Source organism: Ictidomys tridecemlineatus, chromosome 3, assembly GCF_052094955.1.
Source record: "Ictidomys tridecemlineatus isolate mIctTri1 chromosome 3, mIctTri1.hap1, whole genome shotgun sequence".
Lineage (NCBI taxonomy): Eukaryota > Metazoa > Chordata > Mammalia > Rodentia > Sciuridae > Ictidomys > Ictidomys tridecemlineatus.
The window spans coordinates 15,033,648-15,051,148 of record NC_135479.1 but is presented as its reverse complement, the minus strand read 5'-3'; the positions used below and the strand labels follow the sequence as shown (position 1 = coordinate 15,051,148).

The 17,501-nt window shown below is 42.0% G+C and overlaps 1 protein-coding gene across 2 annotated transcripts in view; it reads left to right on the top strand.

Moving 5' to 3' along the window:
• The window catches only part of Dcaf7 (DDB1 and CUL4 associated factor 7), a 30,117-nt gene extending 14,066 nt beyond the window's left edge, over positions 1-16,051 (top strand). The window contains exons 2-8 of one of the 2 annotated variants that reach the window (XR_257835.4): positions 1,897-2,055; positions 2,738-2,849; positions 3,327-3,445; positions 7,026-7,235; positions 8,203-8,320; positions 11,048-11,283; positions 15,979-16,051. Coding sequence is in view for 1 of the 2 variants with exons in the window: in XM_005328191.5 (XP_005328248.1) it covers positions 1,897-2,055; positions 2,738-2,849; positions 3,327-3,445; positions 7,026-7,235; positions 8,203-8,320; positions 11,048-11,220 (891 nt within the window). In the remaining variant the exon portion in view is untranslated. Of the gene's footprint in view, positions 1-1,896; positions 2,056-2,737; positions 2,850-3,326; positions 3,446-7,025; positions 7,236-8,202; positions 8,321-11,047 lie in introns of both variants that reach the window. The other variant, XM_005328191.5, reaches the window with a different exon arrangement.
• The last annotated feature ends 1,450 nt before the right edge of the window (positions 16,052-17,501 follow it).

Sequence of the window (17,501 nt, the reverse complement as noted above, 5' to 3'; positions counted from 1 at the left end):
GCACTGGGTTCCATTCTCACCGCCATATATAAATAAATAAAAATATTAAAAAACAAAAACACCAGACCTGTACACATACAAATACATAGAGAAACATTTGGAAAAATACCTCACATAATGTTTTCTCAATGTAGAACTGTCATAAATAGAATTTGTTACGGTCAATAAGTAGAATCAAAATCGGTGGTGAAGTTAATAGGAGACTTTATCATTTTATTCTGTATTATGTGAATTTATTCACAGAGAACTCATGTTCTCTTTTGTCAAATTTAAATGTTTGAGTATCTGAACAAAAATTCAAACCAAAGTTAGAGCCAAGTGTTATTCTTCTCATATCTGGATGGCAACTGGGAATAGAAGAGCTTGGGTCTGTTTGAGAATAAAACACAATTTGGTGCAAACATATGAGGTCTCTGGGAAATGATACTAGGTTGCATAAATGAAACATTCACATTAAGTAAGACTCTTGCCTAAGTGCACAGCTTGAAATATGGAAGAAAATATAACCAAGTTGTCTGCTAAGAAGCCAGAGAGAACTTTTCGAGTTGGTGGAAGTGTTCTTTTTGTGTGTGGAATGGGGTTACTCGGGTTGAATCTAGGAGGACTCTATCACTCAGACAGCTTTGTATTTGTTTTTATTTTATTTTTTTTGAGATGGGGTTTTGTTAAGTTGTCCAGGCTGATCTTGAACTTGTGATCCTCTTGCCTTAACTTCCTGAGTCATTGGGATTATAGGCATGAGCCACTATACCTAGCTGGTAGAAGTGTTTATATCTTAATTGTTGTGGGAGTTACATAACTGTGTATGTTGACCAAAAGTCACGGAACTGTACACTTGAGTGAATTTATTTATGTACCTAAACCTAATTTGGGGAGAGTATGTATAGGTATCTAAAACTAAGACCAGAAAGACAAGGAATTTTGTTTCTGCTCTATGGTTAGTGCTTTTCCTCTTATCCCACCATTCTGTCTTTGAGTTAAAAATTTGTAAGCAAATGTATGTGAGTGTCATTTCGCATTGAACCAGATTGAGTTTGACAGGAGAAGATAGAAATTAATGGTGGAAAACTGACTCTAAGCAAAAGTAGCCAGAACTAGGTGGGTCTTCTTATCAGTGATGCCACTATTTTTGCCACTCACAGTGGTTTGGATTCTCAAATACTCATTCACAAACCCTTATGTATAAACCTGTAACTAACCATTGTTAAAGTTGGGGGTGAGAGTGAGGATTGTGCATTGTTGACTTTTTAGTGGGTCATAATTTGCTGTAAGAGACTGCACAAGGTGTTTGATATACCTGGCTTCTAAGCACCAGATGCCCACCGCATTTCCAGTCAAAAGCACTTCTTCTCCCTGACTATTTTTAAGTAACATCCAGCTGAACAGATAATGCAGTTTTGTGATTTGAGGTCAAGAGTGTAGGATTGGGAGTCAGAGAACATGTATTGAGAACTTCTCTGTCTCTAATACTGGCTTTGCAGTATTGAATGTAATGGAACCTTCTGGGTCTGATTTTTCTGTCTGGCAGTGGGATGGTTTGTCTAAGTGCCCTCTCAATGTAATAATTTCTTACTCTGAGTTAAGTATAATACAGGGTCAAGATTTCTATCACTGGCTAGGGATCTGATGTATTTGATACCTCTCCAAAAGAACAAATGCTTATGCTGGCTGGGGTGTGGTGGCACACACTGGTAATCCTAAAGACTGGGAAGCTTGAGACAGGAGGATCACAAGTTTGAGGCCACCCTGGGCAACTTAGTGAGACCCTGTCTCAAAATAAAAAGTTCTAGGTAGAATGTCACTCAGGTCAGTCCCTAGCATCAAAAAAAAGGAAAAAGAGAAGAAAGGAAGGAAAAAAAAAAAAAGCTTATGTGGCTCAACTTTGTTATGTTGCAGGTTCAGCTTGTTGGTTTAGATGAGGAAAGTTCGGAGTTTATTTGCCGAAACACCTTTGACCATCCATATCCCACCACAAAACTCATGTGGATCCCTGACACAAAGGGCGTCTATCCAGACCTACTGGCGACAAGTGGTGACTATCTCCGAGTGTGGAGGGTAAGCAGATGCTTCATTAGCAGCCAGACAAATGGGCTTTCTTACTGTCAGCTGTTAGTGTGGAATCATAGAGAATGGATGGACTAGAGGCAAGTGTCATTTTAGCAAGGGAGAAGCAAGTGCAGCTTATCTGGCCTGACCTTGTTTGGCTCAGCAGATTTTCTAATAAGATTCCATGAGTCTTACTGCTGGCTGTAGTCAGCCTTGAAAACTGAGGCTTAGTTAATTAACCTGATATGACTTGAACAGCTCTCAGTGGGTGTCAGGGCTCTTATTTTTTTGACAACCAAGATACTTTTGAGTAAATTAAACCAAATACCAGGCCATTGAGTCTAATAAATGAAGTGAGTGGGTCTTGGAGCACTCCTGCCCCTTTGCTTAGCTTACCATCAGCAACATCCTTAGTAGCCTTGGGCATTGTGTCTAGCAGGCAAGATGCCAAGATTCTGAGTAGAGCCAAGTGAGAAGACCCCTCTGAAAAGATGCAGGGAAGAAAATTTTGAAAGCAAAGTTGGGTAGAGGAGAAAGTTTGAAATAATGTGGCATTTAGGAAGTTTCTCATTCTTTATGCTGAAATGTTTTCCTTCATGTCTTAGATTTACCAAGGTACTACCTAAACAGGGTTTTGTTTTGTTTTGTTGGTTAAGATAAGACTGGTTGATTTTTTCTCCCCTCCCTTTAGGTTGGAGAAACAGAGACTAGGCTGGAATGTTTGCTAAACAATAACAAGAACTCGGATTTCTGTGCCCCACTGACCTCCTTTGACTGGAATGAGGTGGATCCTTATCTTTTAGGTAAAGAAGTTAGGAAGCATGTAGTCCAGTTTGAAAAAGCAGAGATACATATTCTCATATATAACACTGTGCCCGTCCCTGTGTCGTGTCGTTCCCCCCCCCCCCCGCTTCATTTTTGCAGTGCTGGAAATAGAACCCAAGGCCTTATGCATGGTGTAACACTGAGGTATACCCCCAGCCCGTTAAGTACATCATCCTAAAACTGGCCAAGTGAGAAATAGGCTAAATATGGAATATAGTTATTAACTCCTCTATATAGAATTGAGCTTTCTATGTGTATATGTCTTGTCTCTTGTTAAAATCTAAGGTCGTGAGTTAATAATTTTATATTTGACCCTCCCTGTGCTAAGAAAGTATTTGTGGCATCTTGTCTGCTGGGCCAAGCAGATGAGCAGGAGGGAAGTGTGCACCTCACTCCCCAAGTGTGCAAGGAGAACCTCACTCCTGGCAGCCTCTCACTTGAAGTGGTATTTGCAGGTACCTCAAGCATCGACACAACTTGCACCATCTGGGGACTGGAGACAGGGCAGGTGTTGGGGCGAGTGAATCTTGTGTCTGGCCATGTGAAGACCCAGCTGATCGCACATGACAAAGAGGTAATGACACTTTCTTCTTTCCTCAAATGTGTTCTGTATCTGTATGTGAGAGGTCAGGCTGTTCTCTCACTATTGTGCTTGTTACATAGAAGATCATAATGCCAATATGCTTGTCTAAATTAAAAACAGTAATGTGTCAAAACAGCAGATATGTTGTGAACTAATGCTTTTTTTTTTTTTTTTTTTTGAGACTAGAGATTGAACCAGGGACACTTAATCCCAAAGCCAAATCCACAGCCCTTTTTATTTTTTATATTTTGACAGGGCCTTACTGATTTGCTGAAGCAACTTGTGATCCTTCTGCTTCAGCCTCCCAAATCGCTGGGATTATAGGCACGAGCCAGCATGCCCAGCAACTAATGAATTTTTTGACTGATATGAATGACTTATTCTATAGTTTTATCATTTTTCTTTTCATACCAAAGGTTACTGGGGTTTGGGGGGTTCCACCCCACCTGGGTACTGGGGGTTGAATCTAGGGCCCTTTGTATGCCAGGCAAATGTTCCACCGCTGAGCTATATTCCAGCCTTCTTTTTTTGTAAATATTTTTAAAGTTATACATGGACACAATATATTTATTTTGTTTATTTATTTTCATGTGGTGCTGAAGATTGAACCCAGTGCCTCACATGTGTGAGGCAAGCAGCATTCTGCCACTGAGCCACAACCTTAGCCCTATCCCAGCCTTTTTAAAATTTCTTTGAAACAGGGTATCAACTATGTTTCCTAAGGTGGCCTCAACCATATTGGGATCCTCATGCCTCAGCCTCCCCAAAAGTTGTTTTTTTTTTAAAATAATGAAGTCCCTTACAGACACAATGGAAACTGATGTGATTAAAAATAATCTTAGAGTAATACTTGCCTCAAAACTTAATAGCATTTGTTGGAGGGAAGGGAGGCAGTAAAAGGTTATTTCTTGACAGACCAACCTAATTTTCCAGTTTTGTTTTTTTTTTTGGTCTAAAAAGGTTTTATTAATCTTGTACTTTTAATCTGTCAGAAAAGCTGTTGGTGGGGGCTGGGGATGTGGCTCAAGCAGTAGCGCGCTCGCCTGGCATGTGTGCGGCCCGGGTTCAATCCTCAGCACCACATACAAACAAAGATGTGTGTCCGCCGAAAACTAAAAAATAAATATTAAAAAATTCTCTCTTAAAAAAAAAAAGAAAAGAAAAGCTATTGGTGATTATATTTTAGTAAAAGCATTCCTTTGATGATTTGGGGAAATGGTCATAAATTTTTCTTTCCAGAGCCATTCCATGCTCCTGTCTGATTTCCTGGAGGTCGTGTTTCCTTTTCTATTCTCCCTTACCTACCTAGGGATATTAATATTTGTATAGGAAAAAAACAAAAATAATGTGAGGTAAGGCCCTGCAGTCAGTCCCCAGTGTGGCCAAAAGGGGGAAAAAAATGCCTTAACCTTATGCCAGAAACTTGAGGTTGACAAGAGACTAGGATGGTGACAATCAGGTTATCATTTTTAGTAAGGAATCATTCTTCAGGCTTCTGTACTTCTAAACATAAGATTCGTTATAAAGACTACTGGACTTGACTCCTGCTAATCATATGAAGGTTTGTTCTACAGAAAGGATTAGTGAGGAACTTCTGGAAACCATCTTGGGCATCATGTGGAACAATGCTGCATTTTAGTTATGTGACAGCCTCGCTCACTGTTCTCTGTTAGATTCAACCCAGAGATGGCAATTACTCTGATATTTGAACTGGGAGGCCTCAAGCCAGGGAATTGCTTCCATAGATGCTGTTTAAGCTGAGAACCTACAGAGGCAACAGTGAATAATTGAGCTAAGAGTAGTAGGAAGCTGACACTGCCTGTAGACCAAAGGTGGCAAAGGAGGAGGCAGGGTTCCTGGAGCCCAAGGGCTGAGTTTACCTGGCAGAAATGCTTCTAAGAACAGGGAGAGGAGGAAAAAATACTTAGCTTCTCTATTTTCCACCATCCGTTTCCCACAAGGCCTCCTGTGGTTGAACCAGTCAGAAGCAGCCCACAGCTTGGGACTGCCAAACTTAACCTGTAGGAATCAGTTCCCTATGGTACAAAGAGGAGCACCTGGGGGAGAACCAGGAATGGATCTTTGCATACAGGCCCTGGCCCAATGCTCTGGCCTTGACAGAATGAACCCAAGGATGGTGACTCTGAATTAAACAGAAATACTTCTTAGAATCTTTGATTTCTCTCAGTCCACCTCTCTGTCTAAATAAAGACTCATTGGAAGGCTTTGTGGCTACTTGGCAAATCATAGTAGAGGAAGGTTTAGTATGTTAGGGAATTGTTACTGTCCTTTTGTTTCTGATTAATCATACAGATGGAGAATGAAGAAACAAATCACTCAAAACTGATCGATTTTTGTTACTGAGCCTCACTGTCCCTGGGCCCCTGTGTCTCTGTCCCCAAGAGTTAACTAGAGCTGGCACTATAGCGCACACATACTGCTAAACATGTCTGTCTTAAAGTAGCTGGACAGCACTTGACAAAGCCTTGAGGTTCAGGTGTGTTAGACCTGGGTGCCTCCTATTGATAACTGACCCAGGTCCCTTTTGAACCACTCTAAATCTCTGCCATAGAAAAGCATAATTTCTTCACAGTCAGCCAGAGAGAAAGGAACTAAAGAGGTTGGATAGAAATAGATACTCCTTTGGCAATGTCCCTCAGTAGGCAGAATCTTAGGAGGGCGGGAGCTGCAGTGTCTAGAGAGAAATTCCACCCATGTCTCCCTAGAAGTCAGCTGTCGTTGTTATCTTGACTATAGAGGGTTGGTTTTGGTTGGCATTTGTTTTTCTGTCTCTCTCCACTCATCTGGTGCTGGCGTTATCTGTCTCTCTCAGTCCCTCTCTTTCTTTGAAGTTCCCCATTGCTGTCTCTCTGTTTCCTCATAGGCATTAGTGGTATACAATGTTTGCAGCAAATTATAAACACAAAAAACCTGTATTCATTCATTTATGAACGTAAGCCCTCTAGGAGAAGAAAAACATGTCTTAGGGCAAGAGAGTGATCCTAAACTTTTGTGAATATAGGAAAACCTGAGTCTCTCATGATTCAAAATTGCTATTACATGTTTCTTGCAAATGAATCTTAAGTCCAGGTGTCATAACAGAACCAGCTTTACTGCTGTTAAGTAGCCACAGGAGGGCTGGCTTTCACCTCTCACATTCATGACCTTAACCATAATGTGGTCATGGACCTGCCTGTGATTTCCTACAAGTGAAAGCCACCAGAACCCAGGAAATAAGTGTCTCAGTCTTGGAGTGTGGCAGAAGATAGCCATTGGCTCTGACTTCCACTGAGCCTATGTATATTGAATTCTTGTTCAGAGTTATTTGTACTATGTTGATTGCCAGGGTATGTGCCTTTTGTTTTATCACAGGTGTTGGAGGAAGAAGACTTAGAAATCAGGACTTGGAAAGGGTGTCAGAGCTCTGGGTTCCAATACTCAACAGACACCATTTGGGCTTATTTATCTGCTTCGGTGTTTTGAGCTGGGGTTCATATGAAAAAAATTTCCCTGATACAGGAAAAGGAGGCAACAGATCTGAATCTGACTGAAGTTTTTTCCTCATCAACAGGTCTATGATATTGCGTTTAGCCGAGCTGGGGGTGGCAGGGATATGTTTGCCTCTGTGGGTGCCGATGGCTCAGTGCGGATGTTTGACCTCCGCCATCTGGAACACAGCACCATCATTTATGAAGACCCACAGCATCACCCACTTCTTCGCCTCTGCTGGAACAAGCAGGACCCTAACTATCTGGCCACCATGGCCATGGATGGAATGGAGGTGAGCATACCATGCAGGCTCACATAGGCCCTGCCACCTAACTCCATCACTTCTTAGTATATCTTTAGAAGACTGGTTCTCAGCTGATGGCAATTTTGTACCCAGGTGATCTTGGGAAATATTTGGAGACATTTTTGGTTGTCACACACGGTGGGAGGCAGTTAGTACTCCTGCATCTAGTGGATAGAAATCAGGGATGCTGATAACATCATACAACGCAGAGGCTAGTTCCCAATAAAGTGTCATCCTACCCAAAATGTTAATAATACCAAGATCAAGAACAAGGACTTTGTTAAGATCTTCTACTAATCTGAAGAATTGGAGTTGGGACCAAAACAAGCAGAATCTATAAAGCAAACCAAATCATTTATGTTTATAGGGTGAGTGAAAAACAGGCAGTTTTCCCCATCTGACTTCAGCAAGCAGATATAGAAATGACAGTGACTTGATGAAAGGAGTAGGTTGTTGGTAGAGATGATGCAGTAGTTACCTTGGTTTGGTGAAGTGGATACCTCAGACTTCTTACATTTCAACTTCTGTTTTGGTGAGGCTCTCATTCTGCCTAGCTGAGATGCACAGAATTCTTACCATAAGCACCTACCAGGAGCCACAGTAGTAGAGCTCTTGCCTGGCATGCACACAGCCAGGGTGCAATCCCCAGTTCTGCACAGAGAAAAAAATAAAATCTTAAGCACCTACTGGGGTTTGGTGTTGTCAATTCACGTTACCTACTCCTCCTTTTCCCCTTTCTTATCAGTCTCAAGGCTTGATGTTGTTCAAAATAGGGCCTTTTTTTGTTCTTTATTTTCTTATTCCTCAACCCTTGGGAAATCTGCCTTTAATATTATTTAAATCCACAAACGAACAGTTATGTTAAAAAAATTGTGTGTATAGTGTGTTTTGCTTGTTTCTTCTTTTTTTCTTTCACACCTTGCAGTTCCTGGGCATTTTGCTTGTATTTCTACAGGTGGTGATTCTGGATGTCCGAGTTCCCTGCACACCTGTTGCCAGGTTAAACAACCACCGAGCATGTGTCAATGGCATTGCTTGGGCCCCACATTCATCCTGCCACATCTGCACTGCAGGTAACCGTGATGGGGAGAAATTAACAAGCGGTAGTGAAGAATCTTTGACTCTTGGGTTCTTAGGAATATAATCCATACTGTTTGTCAAGGTTAGTTTTAAGAGATGTACACAAAGTAACTAACTTATCAGGAGCCTCTCCACATTTCCAGATCATCTTTACCCTCAGTGGAGATCTGAGCATTATCCATATACTAATGAAATTTTATATTAAAATATAAATATATTTGATATTTATATTAATAAATATAAATATTAAATTTGTATTTGTTAAAATATAATTAAAATTAATAAAGTATTTATTAATATAAATATAATATGGGGTTGTAGTTCAGTGGTAGACACTTTTCTAGCACATGAGAGGCACTAGATTTGATCCTCAGCACCACATAAAAAAGATAAATTAATAAAGGTATTGTGTTCATCTACAACTAAAAAAATATTAAATAATACAGGGGAGGCTGTGCCTCAAAGTCCCCTGGGAAACTTAGGTTCACACAGGGAATTCATGTTCAAGAAGAGGCATCCCTCTTGGGTGTAATAGAATCTTTGGAACTGTCAAGACTTCCTACCTTCACAATAACAAATCTGCAGGAAGCTCTGAATGTATTGAAGAGCACATAACCTTGCATGATCAGTATCATGTGACTTACAGTTCTCATTTCACCATTTTTGCAGACCAAAAAGAGTATCCCTTAAAAACATGATGGTTGTCAGTGTAACTTTTATTCTAGAAATAATGCAAGTCTATTATTAAAAATGAAAATGGGAACTGAGGATAAGCTCAGTTGGTAGAGTGCTTGCCTCACATGGCTTCAATCCCCAGCACCAAAAAAAAAAAAAAAGACAGAAAATAATGCAGAGGTATAATAAGAAGGTAAAAGTCATTTTTTTCTCCTTGCTGTATCAATTTCCACCTCTGAACCACACTCTTTATAGGTGACTTTTAACAACAGTTGGTGTCTTCTTCTGGACCCTTTTGGTGTATACAAGCATATACATACCCCCAAATATGAGCACACATCCCATTATTTTATGCAACAGGATTCTACTCCAGTCCCACAGCATTCTTCTTTTTTTTCCCCAGTGCATCAGGCTTTGTGTATGTGTATTGGGTAGGCGGGGGTGCGTGGTAGGGATTGAATCCAAGGGTACTTAACGACTGAGCCACATCCCCAACCCTTTTTATTTTTTATTTTGAGACAGGGACTCACTAAGTGCTTTAAACTTGCCATCCTCCACCTTACTCTCCTGAGCCACTGGGGTTACAGGCATGTGCTACACCATGCCCAGCCCATCAGGCTTCCTTCTACCATACTTTTTCTTCTCCTCAATAATTACTAGCCTTATGATGAATTTTATCCATTATATAGCCAAAGAAGCATCGAGGATTGATGGCTTTCTGCTATCATAGTATTAATTTGACTAGCAGGAAGCATTTCTCAATTATAGCCCTCTGCTCATGGCTTCACATCTCATTGAGGACCACTTGGAGGCTGCTGCCACCTTCTAAACCCCATGTCATGGTCTGCCTTCTTCATTACTTCCCTCTTTTTGTCCTGGAGTATGGATAGGGAGGGAAAAGGAAGAAAAAAGTGTCACTTTTCATTCATAGAGAGTAGTACTGGCTTGGCAGATGCCATACCTTCTGTTCTAACAGTGTGCCTCCGCCTGGCTCCCTGCTGTGTGTTTGCTGTACTTGTTTTGAGACCCTTCCATTGAAAGAGCTGTTGCTTAAGAGTACTTTATTGAGCATTAAGGACAGGATCTCAGGGCTTTAGATGACTGAGGGTTTGAAGCAATACCTCAGATCTCTTGTTCCCAGGAAAGGGATCTTATACCTTGCCCATGTTACATGGACTTGATAAGAGACCAGTGTTGCCCATCGTTAGCCTAGTCTATCAGTTTATTCAGATTCCTTGTATATCTAAGACTGGCTTTCACATCAGGATGGATGATGTGAAGGTCCTTGCTTTTTTTTCTCTCAAAAGTTTTTTACTTTGGTTATAAAAGTTCTGTGATCAGCTTGGCATGAGCCTATAATCCCACAGTTTGGGAAGCTGAGACAGAAGGATTGCAGATATGAAGCCAGCCTTGGCAACTTAGCAAGACTCGGTCTCAAAATATAAAAAGGACTGGGGATGTAGCTCAGGGGTAAAGCATCCTGGTTTCAGCCCCCAGTACCAAATAAAAAGTAATGTGACCACATTACAGTTCACTTAGGAAATGGAGAAGAGTAGAGATAACCTAGTCTTTCTAATGTTACCATCATCATCGTTTTGATAGATTTCCTTCTAGTCATTTTCAAAGGCTCATATTCACATTACATTGAATCATGAGAGCGGGATCTTTAATCACTTAGGTATTTTTTAGTGGCTGAAAATGACTTCCTCTTTTGGGATCCTTTTTATCCCTTTGCCCTCTCCTGATGCCTGAGCCCAATGAGAGGTGCTCATTTAGTCCTGATCTAATGTCCTAACCCTGGTGCAATGTGCATGGGGCCTGAGGACATATGTGACCTGGAATAAAGGCTAGACCTGAGCTTGCCACTCACTGACTGCATAGCTGTATGACTTTGGGCAAGTGCCTTAACGTTTCTGAAACTGTTTCCTCATGTATAAAAAAGGGTCTTAAAACAAAACCTTCCTCACAGGCATTGCTTTGTCAGCTGTGACTCATTACCCATTGCCTGAGTTGTGACACTGTTTGCTCACTTTCTTTGTCCCTAGCGGATGACCATCAGGCTCTCATCTGGGACATCCAGCAAATGCCCCGGGCCATTGAGGACCCTATCCTGGCCTACACAGCCGAAGGAGAGATCAACAATGTGCAATGGGCATCCACTCAGCCCGACTGGATTGCCATCTGCTACAACAACTGCCTGGAGATACTCCGAGTGTAGTGTTGGTGGCACCTCACCCACAAGGCAGGGGCCTCTGTGTTTCCCGTCTCTGCCCCACCCCAAGTAAGAAGAAACATGTTTCCAGTGGCCAGTATGTGTATTGTTGCTTTGCACCCACTGTTTCCAAAAGCTGCTCTAGGAGTTCCCGGCCAGTCACCCCTCACTCTCTGTGCCGGACTCAGTGCTATGTGGCTCCTCCTCAGCCCAGGGCTGAGTTTTACTGTTTTCTCTCCTTTCTTCTTCTCCTTTGCTGCCTCAATTAAACATTTCTGTATATTTGTTTGTCATCTGTTGTGTTAATGAGCACTGGCTCTGTTGTATCCATCTGCCCTAGCTGTCTCTATCTGTTTGCTGCCCAAGGCAGCAGTCCATGTCTTCCCCATCCATGTCCATGTTAGCACTTAAGCGGGAACAAATTCAAAGTTGTCTTTTCTCCTGGTATCAGTGTCTTCAACAAATCTCACTTTGTGTATTTTTTATCTATCAGGCTAATTTTTTTATGAAAAGAATTCCATTCTTCCTGGTTTCTTCCTTTGTTTCATAGTCCTCTGTTTTTGCACCTTTCTTTTTTCCCTCAGTGCCTGGAATGGGTACTGGGTCCTTGATCCCATGAGCAGTTTACCTTCCTGAGTCACTGCTTGAGTGGCATATATCCTACCAGGAATCTCAAACTGCCTGGTGCTCTGAAGTCCACTGACTCCTCAACCTTTTCTCAACCTGGCCCTTTTCAAGGCCTTTCTGGGCTCCAGGACAGATGTAGGAGGCCTCTGTTACACTCTGAAATTCTTGTGTCAGGCCCTATTAGGTACCTTTGGGCACTTGTTAGAACTGAGATAGTCAGGTACCTGGAAGGACCAGGCTAAAGGGGAATTGTTTCAGGAAAACTGAATTGACATTATGTTTTCAGTACCCAGTTTCAGAGTCTGTTTTTCCCTCCAGACGTAAACCCTGGGCTGCTCCATTTCAGAAATGAATGAGAGGCAGGAATGATCTCTAAGCTGAACTTGGGTATTGGTTTCTTGAGCTTCCTGTGCCTGATGGGATATTGGCCCCTCTGGATTGAGTGCTCTGAGCAAGTACCTTCCTGAGAGACAGTCCATGCGTCTGACCTTGAGTGAGATCATTAGAGTAGGGGATACAGGCAGTTCATAAGGGATGGACTAATCTGCTGTGATGATCCCAGGCCATCAAGTAAATAGCCATAAAAGAATCACAGGCTCCAGGGTCAGCCAGCTAAGAGATCTACCCTTATCTGTCAAACTCACCTTCACCCAGTTTACCCTCTGAGCAGTATTGGACTTGTAGTCTGAAGTTGTCTTTGTTGACTTACAGGTCACAAATGTCAGTTTCCGTTACATGAACGGGTTTCACAGAAGAGGCTTGTGTGTAATTCCAACTTTGGATGAGCCCTTAGGGTGGGCACAGTTTGTAATGTGCTCTGAGGAGAGTTCACCTAGCTTGTCAGGCTCTACCAAGTGCCTGAAGGTTTTTTAGACTGAGTTGCTTGTCTGAGATTAGGAGAGTAGCAGGTCTAGAGGCCAGTGGTTTTGTCTTCTTGGGATCTCACCAAAAAGTAAATGTTAATTTCATTCTTCTGAGCCCTTAAACTCTTATGGTTGTCTTTCTTTTCCACAGCTGATGGAGTAGTATGCCAAAAGTCATAGCTTGCTTTACCACACAGGGGCTTGTCCCATAGGAGAGCCTTTTCTAGTTGGGATATTTCAGCTTTGACCTTCTTACTTTATCATTCTGATTTGGGGATCTGTTTGGCCATCTACTTGAGGTTGACTTTTCTGCATTTACCACCAGCTTTGCATTGTATCATTTGAAGATGTAGAGTGAGCAATTCTTGGTTGACCCTCCTTCTCTGCTTTTAATTGTGTTTGCTAGTGGTTATGGGATCTTCTCTAAAGGTAGCAAGTCCAGCTGATGGCTATTGCCCCCAGTTTCTTTCTGTGGAGAGAATCTGCAAAGTGATAGCAAGGGCTGGTCTTGCTGGGGATGGCCTATCTCTACTGAGTTCTTTTTTTTTTTTTTTTTTTTTTTTTGAGACAGGGTTTTGCTATGTTGCCCAAGCTGGTCTCAAACTTAGCCTCCCAAGTGGCTAGGACTACAGGCACACACCACCATGCCCAGCTTCCACTGTGGACTTAAACCTGGTCTGAGTGGCAAGGAGATTTATTAACTGGAACTCAAAAATAGTAATTCAGAAAATATAATTAGCAATAGTTATTAAAATAGATTTTGATGAGATAGCTATTTTCCCAGGAAACCACTTACTTCTCATGTTTTTTTCCCTCCTTGCCCTATGGACTTCCAGACCTGTCATTTTGCTGAAGGCCCTGAAGTGCAGTCCTATTCTTCTGTGGCCCACTTGGAACAAAATTGAGACTTCACTCTTGCTTCTCTTAGCAAACACATATACACACAGTTGCCAGGTTACTGGTATTTTAAAGATCCAGGTCTCTCACCCTCCCATCAGGAACATGGCCTTATGGGTGAGGTGGGGATTTCTGTAGTGTGAGGATGTAGAAAGTCTTAAAGTTTTAGTTTCTAAAGCAGATCTCTTTAATTGGTTTTGGTTCTCAAAATGACAGTCAACAAGGGGGCTCCTGATCTGTTCTTCTTGAGATGCTGCTAGGACTTCGCTAGGGAGGCCACAGAGGCATCTCTGAGCTCTGGTAGCTGTGATGGCCCTTTGACGTATCTTGGCAGGCTGAGCTTCAGGTGTCTTTGCTTCCAAGGAAGGGTGGAATGCTGAGTCAGTTGGACCTCAGGTCTCTTAACAATCAGAGAGCCAAGCTGGTGAGTCCAAGGCATTCAGGGGCTTGAATGATGGACTCAGGAAGTTGAAGTCCTCTCCTTCCAGGGAGGAATGAGCCTGCAAGGTTAGGACTTGAAGAGAAATGATATTTGATGACTGGTGAGAATTCCATATAGAATCAGGTTCAGCTCAGAAAATTGGCTAAGATTCAGGAAGAACAACAACAAAAAAAATTCAGAGTCCTACAATGTGTTTACAATAGTTGAAATTTTAGGAGGAAATTTTGGACATGGGAAAAAGTGGTGTTTCTGTGGATGAAAGGAGGAAATGTTAGAGGGCATTTCAGATCTGAAGTAGGGATTCAGAGAGTGTTTTGTGGCTGTGGAATGAGGCTGCCCTCATCCTGAAACAGCTAAGAGCTCTACCCACACTTGTTAAACTCGCCCCTGAGCAGTATTGAACGTGAAGTCTGCCTTTCTGGACCAATCAGTGGTGCTGGGTAGCTATGAGACAGGATGATGGCTCAGGTCAGAGGGGGCCCCTCCCTGCAGCAGGCAGCCATAGGCAATGTCTGGTGGGTGATAAGAATCCACAAGCATTGCATGTCCTGTGACCATTCCAGACCATGGTTCTTCTTGATTGTATTGCACAGAGGTGATAAGCAGTCATATTTCCCTCCTCCTTTTTGTTTTCTTTTTTCTACCCCTTACCTTTCCACTATTGAACCTTCTCCCTGCTGCAGCCTAGACTCTAGAATCCTAGGCTCTAAGGACATACAAGAACTGCAGGGTTTACCAAATGTGGGAGGGCTTCTAGATTGCCCTTCACTTCCCCATTTTAAGAATGTGACATCTCTGGTCTGTCTGCTTTGGGGTAGAGAACTGACCCAAACACAGAAAATTGAAGTAGAGCCTTTTCCCTTTACTGTCTACACTCCAGGATGAGGAAAGAGGGTCATGATTGATGCTTAGGTTGAGTTTTCTGGGAAGAGAACTGAGCTGAGCAAAGCAAGGTGAATCTGGGCCAGGCTTTCCAAGAGTCATCTTCTTTGTGCTGGCTGTGCCACTGCTGAGAGTGTCTTATGTTGCACCTTGCCCATCTCACCCACCTCACCCTATCCTCCCACTGTTGTCATTGCTGCTAATGGTCAAAGTCAAATATGTGGCTACATGGGATGGGCCAGGTCCTTTTGGACTGCTTTATCTGGTTGTCAGTTTTTAAAAATGGAAACATGCAGGTGCCTTCTGAAAGAGGCTTGGACTGGTATGTCACACCAGAAACAAATAAGCTAAAGAAAGTTGGACTCTAGAAGGAAGATGGTGACAGTTTGTGTGACAGCTGGAAAACATACAAGCACCCACATTTGGGACAAACCAGTGAAGATGAACTTATGGTCACATCTACTATTTAAAAGAAAGGTTCTCATCTTGGGTTGATTGTAGTATACAGTGTGTTATGAAAAATGTTGAGCTGAAGCTTTGAATTGCTTTAGTCCAGTATAAATCACTTGCTTTGGTTCCTGTGTATTTTATGACCCCTCTGACAGTGATTTTGCCTTGTTCCCCACCAAGTGTGAATTTGTAGCATGATTGTATAAGCCTCGATGTAGAAAATGGAGATTTCTTGTTCCCTAAAATGTTATCTAACCAGTCTTTCTGTGCCCATTAGCCTAGTATGTCTGAACTTATTTTCTTGTTATATATCTAAAATTTCCCTCTATCCTGTAGGTTTTGTGGCATCCCCTTGTCAGGTGGAGAGGAAGCTGCCCCTTACAGAACTGTACTGTAACTGTTTTTCTTTTATGAATATTATTTTCACAGGACTGATTGTACACAGGGCTTGTAATAAAATTATAACACTGTGCTGTGAAACCACACTGAGGATCTCCACTGAAGGCCACTTCAAAGGCACTTGAAAGTGGAGTGTTTCTATGACTTTAGTTCTTGTTTCCTAAGTATATTAAACCTAATTTTCACCCTTTCATTCTGTTTCAGCCTCCTGTATAAGAAGTACCGTATTTTCTGCCCATCATACTTTGTAATAAAACTTGAACATATATAGATTGAATTTCTTCTTGTGGTGAATTCAATTCTTCCCAGTTTGCCCTTTTGGTAATGTTTCAGAGACACTGGCTGGAGGATTAAACCCCACCTCAGCCTATTACACTTATCTGGCAGTCCAGCTCATCACCTCTTGCTCTGTTTTGGTCACTTGCTTGTTATTTGGTTAACCAAACACAGAGCACCTACTGTATGCCAAGGATTGTGTCCCTCAGACTGCTTACACTCTACAAAGGGAGACAAATTACAAATAGTTTGTAATGTTACTACAATAACAGGGATGTGTTCAGGCACACTGGTAGCCCTGAGGAAGCCGTGATTGGCCTCTGCCTGGGTGGGAGCCAGAGAAGATTGCAAGATGAGGGGCGCCTGACTCGGGTTTTATATTGTTTAGTTTTCAGCACTGGGGACTGGCAGACTGCCATGAAGCCTGACTAGGAATTTGAGTAGGAGTTCTTTGGAAATAGGGGATGTTACTTAAGGCAGAGAGAACACCCATATGTAGAGGCAAGAAAGAACTACATATTAATGAATTGTGCATGCGAAATTATGGGAAATGTAGCTAGAGAGGTAAGCAGAAGCACATCAGGGAGAGTTTTGTGCTTTGCAAAAATGTTAGACCTTATATCTAATACTCATGTATGAGACACTGGAAAATTTACATAAAATGAAGTCATGAACAGAATTGCATTTTAGGCTAGGTATGGTGGTGCACATCTGTAATCCCAGCAGTTAGAAAGGCTGAGGCAGGAGGATCACAAGTTCAAAGCCAGCCTCAGCAACTTAGTAAAACCCTTTCTCAAAATAATCCAAAAAGGGCTAGGAAGAGAACTGAGCTGAGCAAAGGGCTGGGGATGTGGCTCAGTGGTTAAGCACTCTAGGATGAGGAAAGAGGGTCATGATTGAGTTCCTGGTACAAAAAAAAAAAAAAAAGGCATTTTAGGAGGATAGGCAATGAAGCCTCTGAAAGGGTAGTGAGATGGGGAGTTGTGTCATGCTGTATTAGTCAAGGTGAGAGAAAACAAAAGCCTGAGCTAAGGCAGGAGCAGCAGAGATGAGAAGGACAGGGCACAGTGAAGGAATATTCAAAATTCAGTAATCTATTGACTTTGAAAAACAAAGAGATGATAACTTCTAAATCTCATATCTGGACACCAGGCTCTTACAGCTGACTCGAGAGTTCCAAAGCCATGCCAGTTTCTCAAACCTATGATCCAACATGGTAGGATGGGGAAAAGGTTCCTATCCCACTGCTATTCCAATGCTGTGCAGCCCAGATGAAATGCAAACCCCCATTTATTTTAGCTATTTGTTCCTGTTAGTCCATTTTAAGAGAAGCAAGGCAAACTGGTTAGTTTAGTGAGCCAGTATTTAGCAAGTGCCTGCCATTGCAAGAGAACATGGAATTGAGGTAACAGGTTCTTGAAGACAAGTGTGTACTCAAGAACTTAAAATTC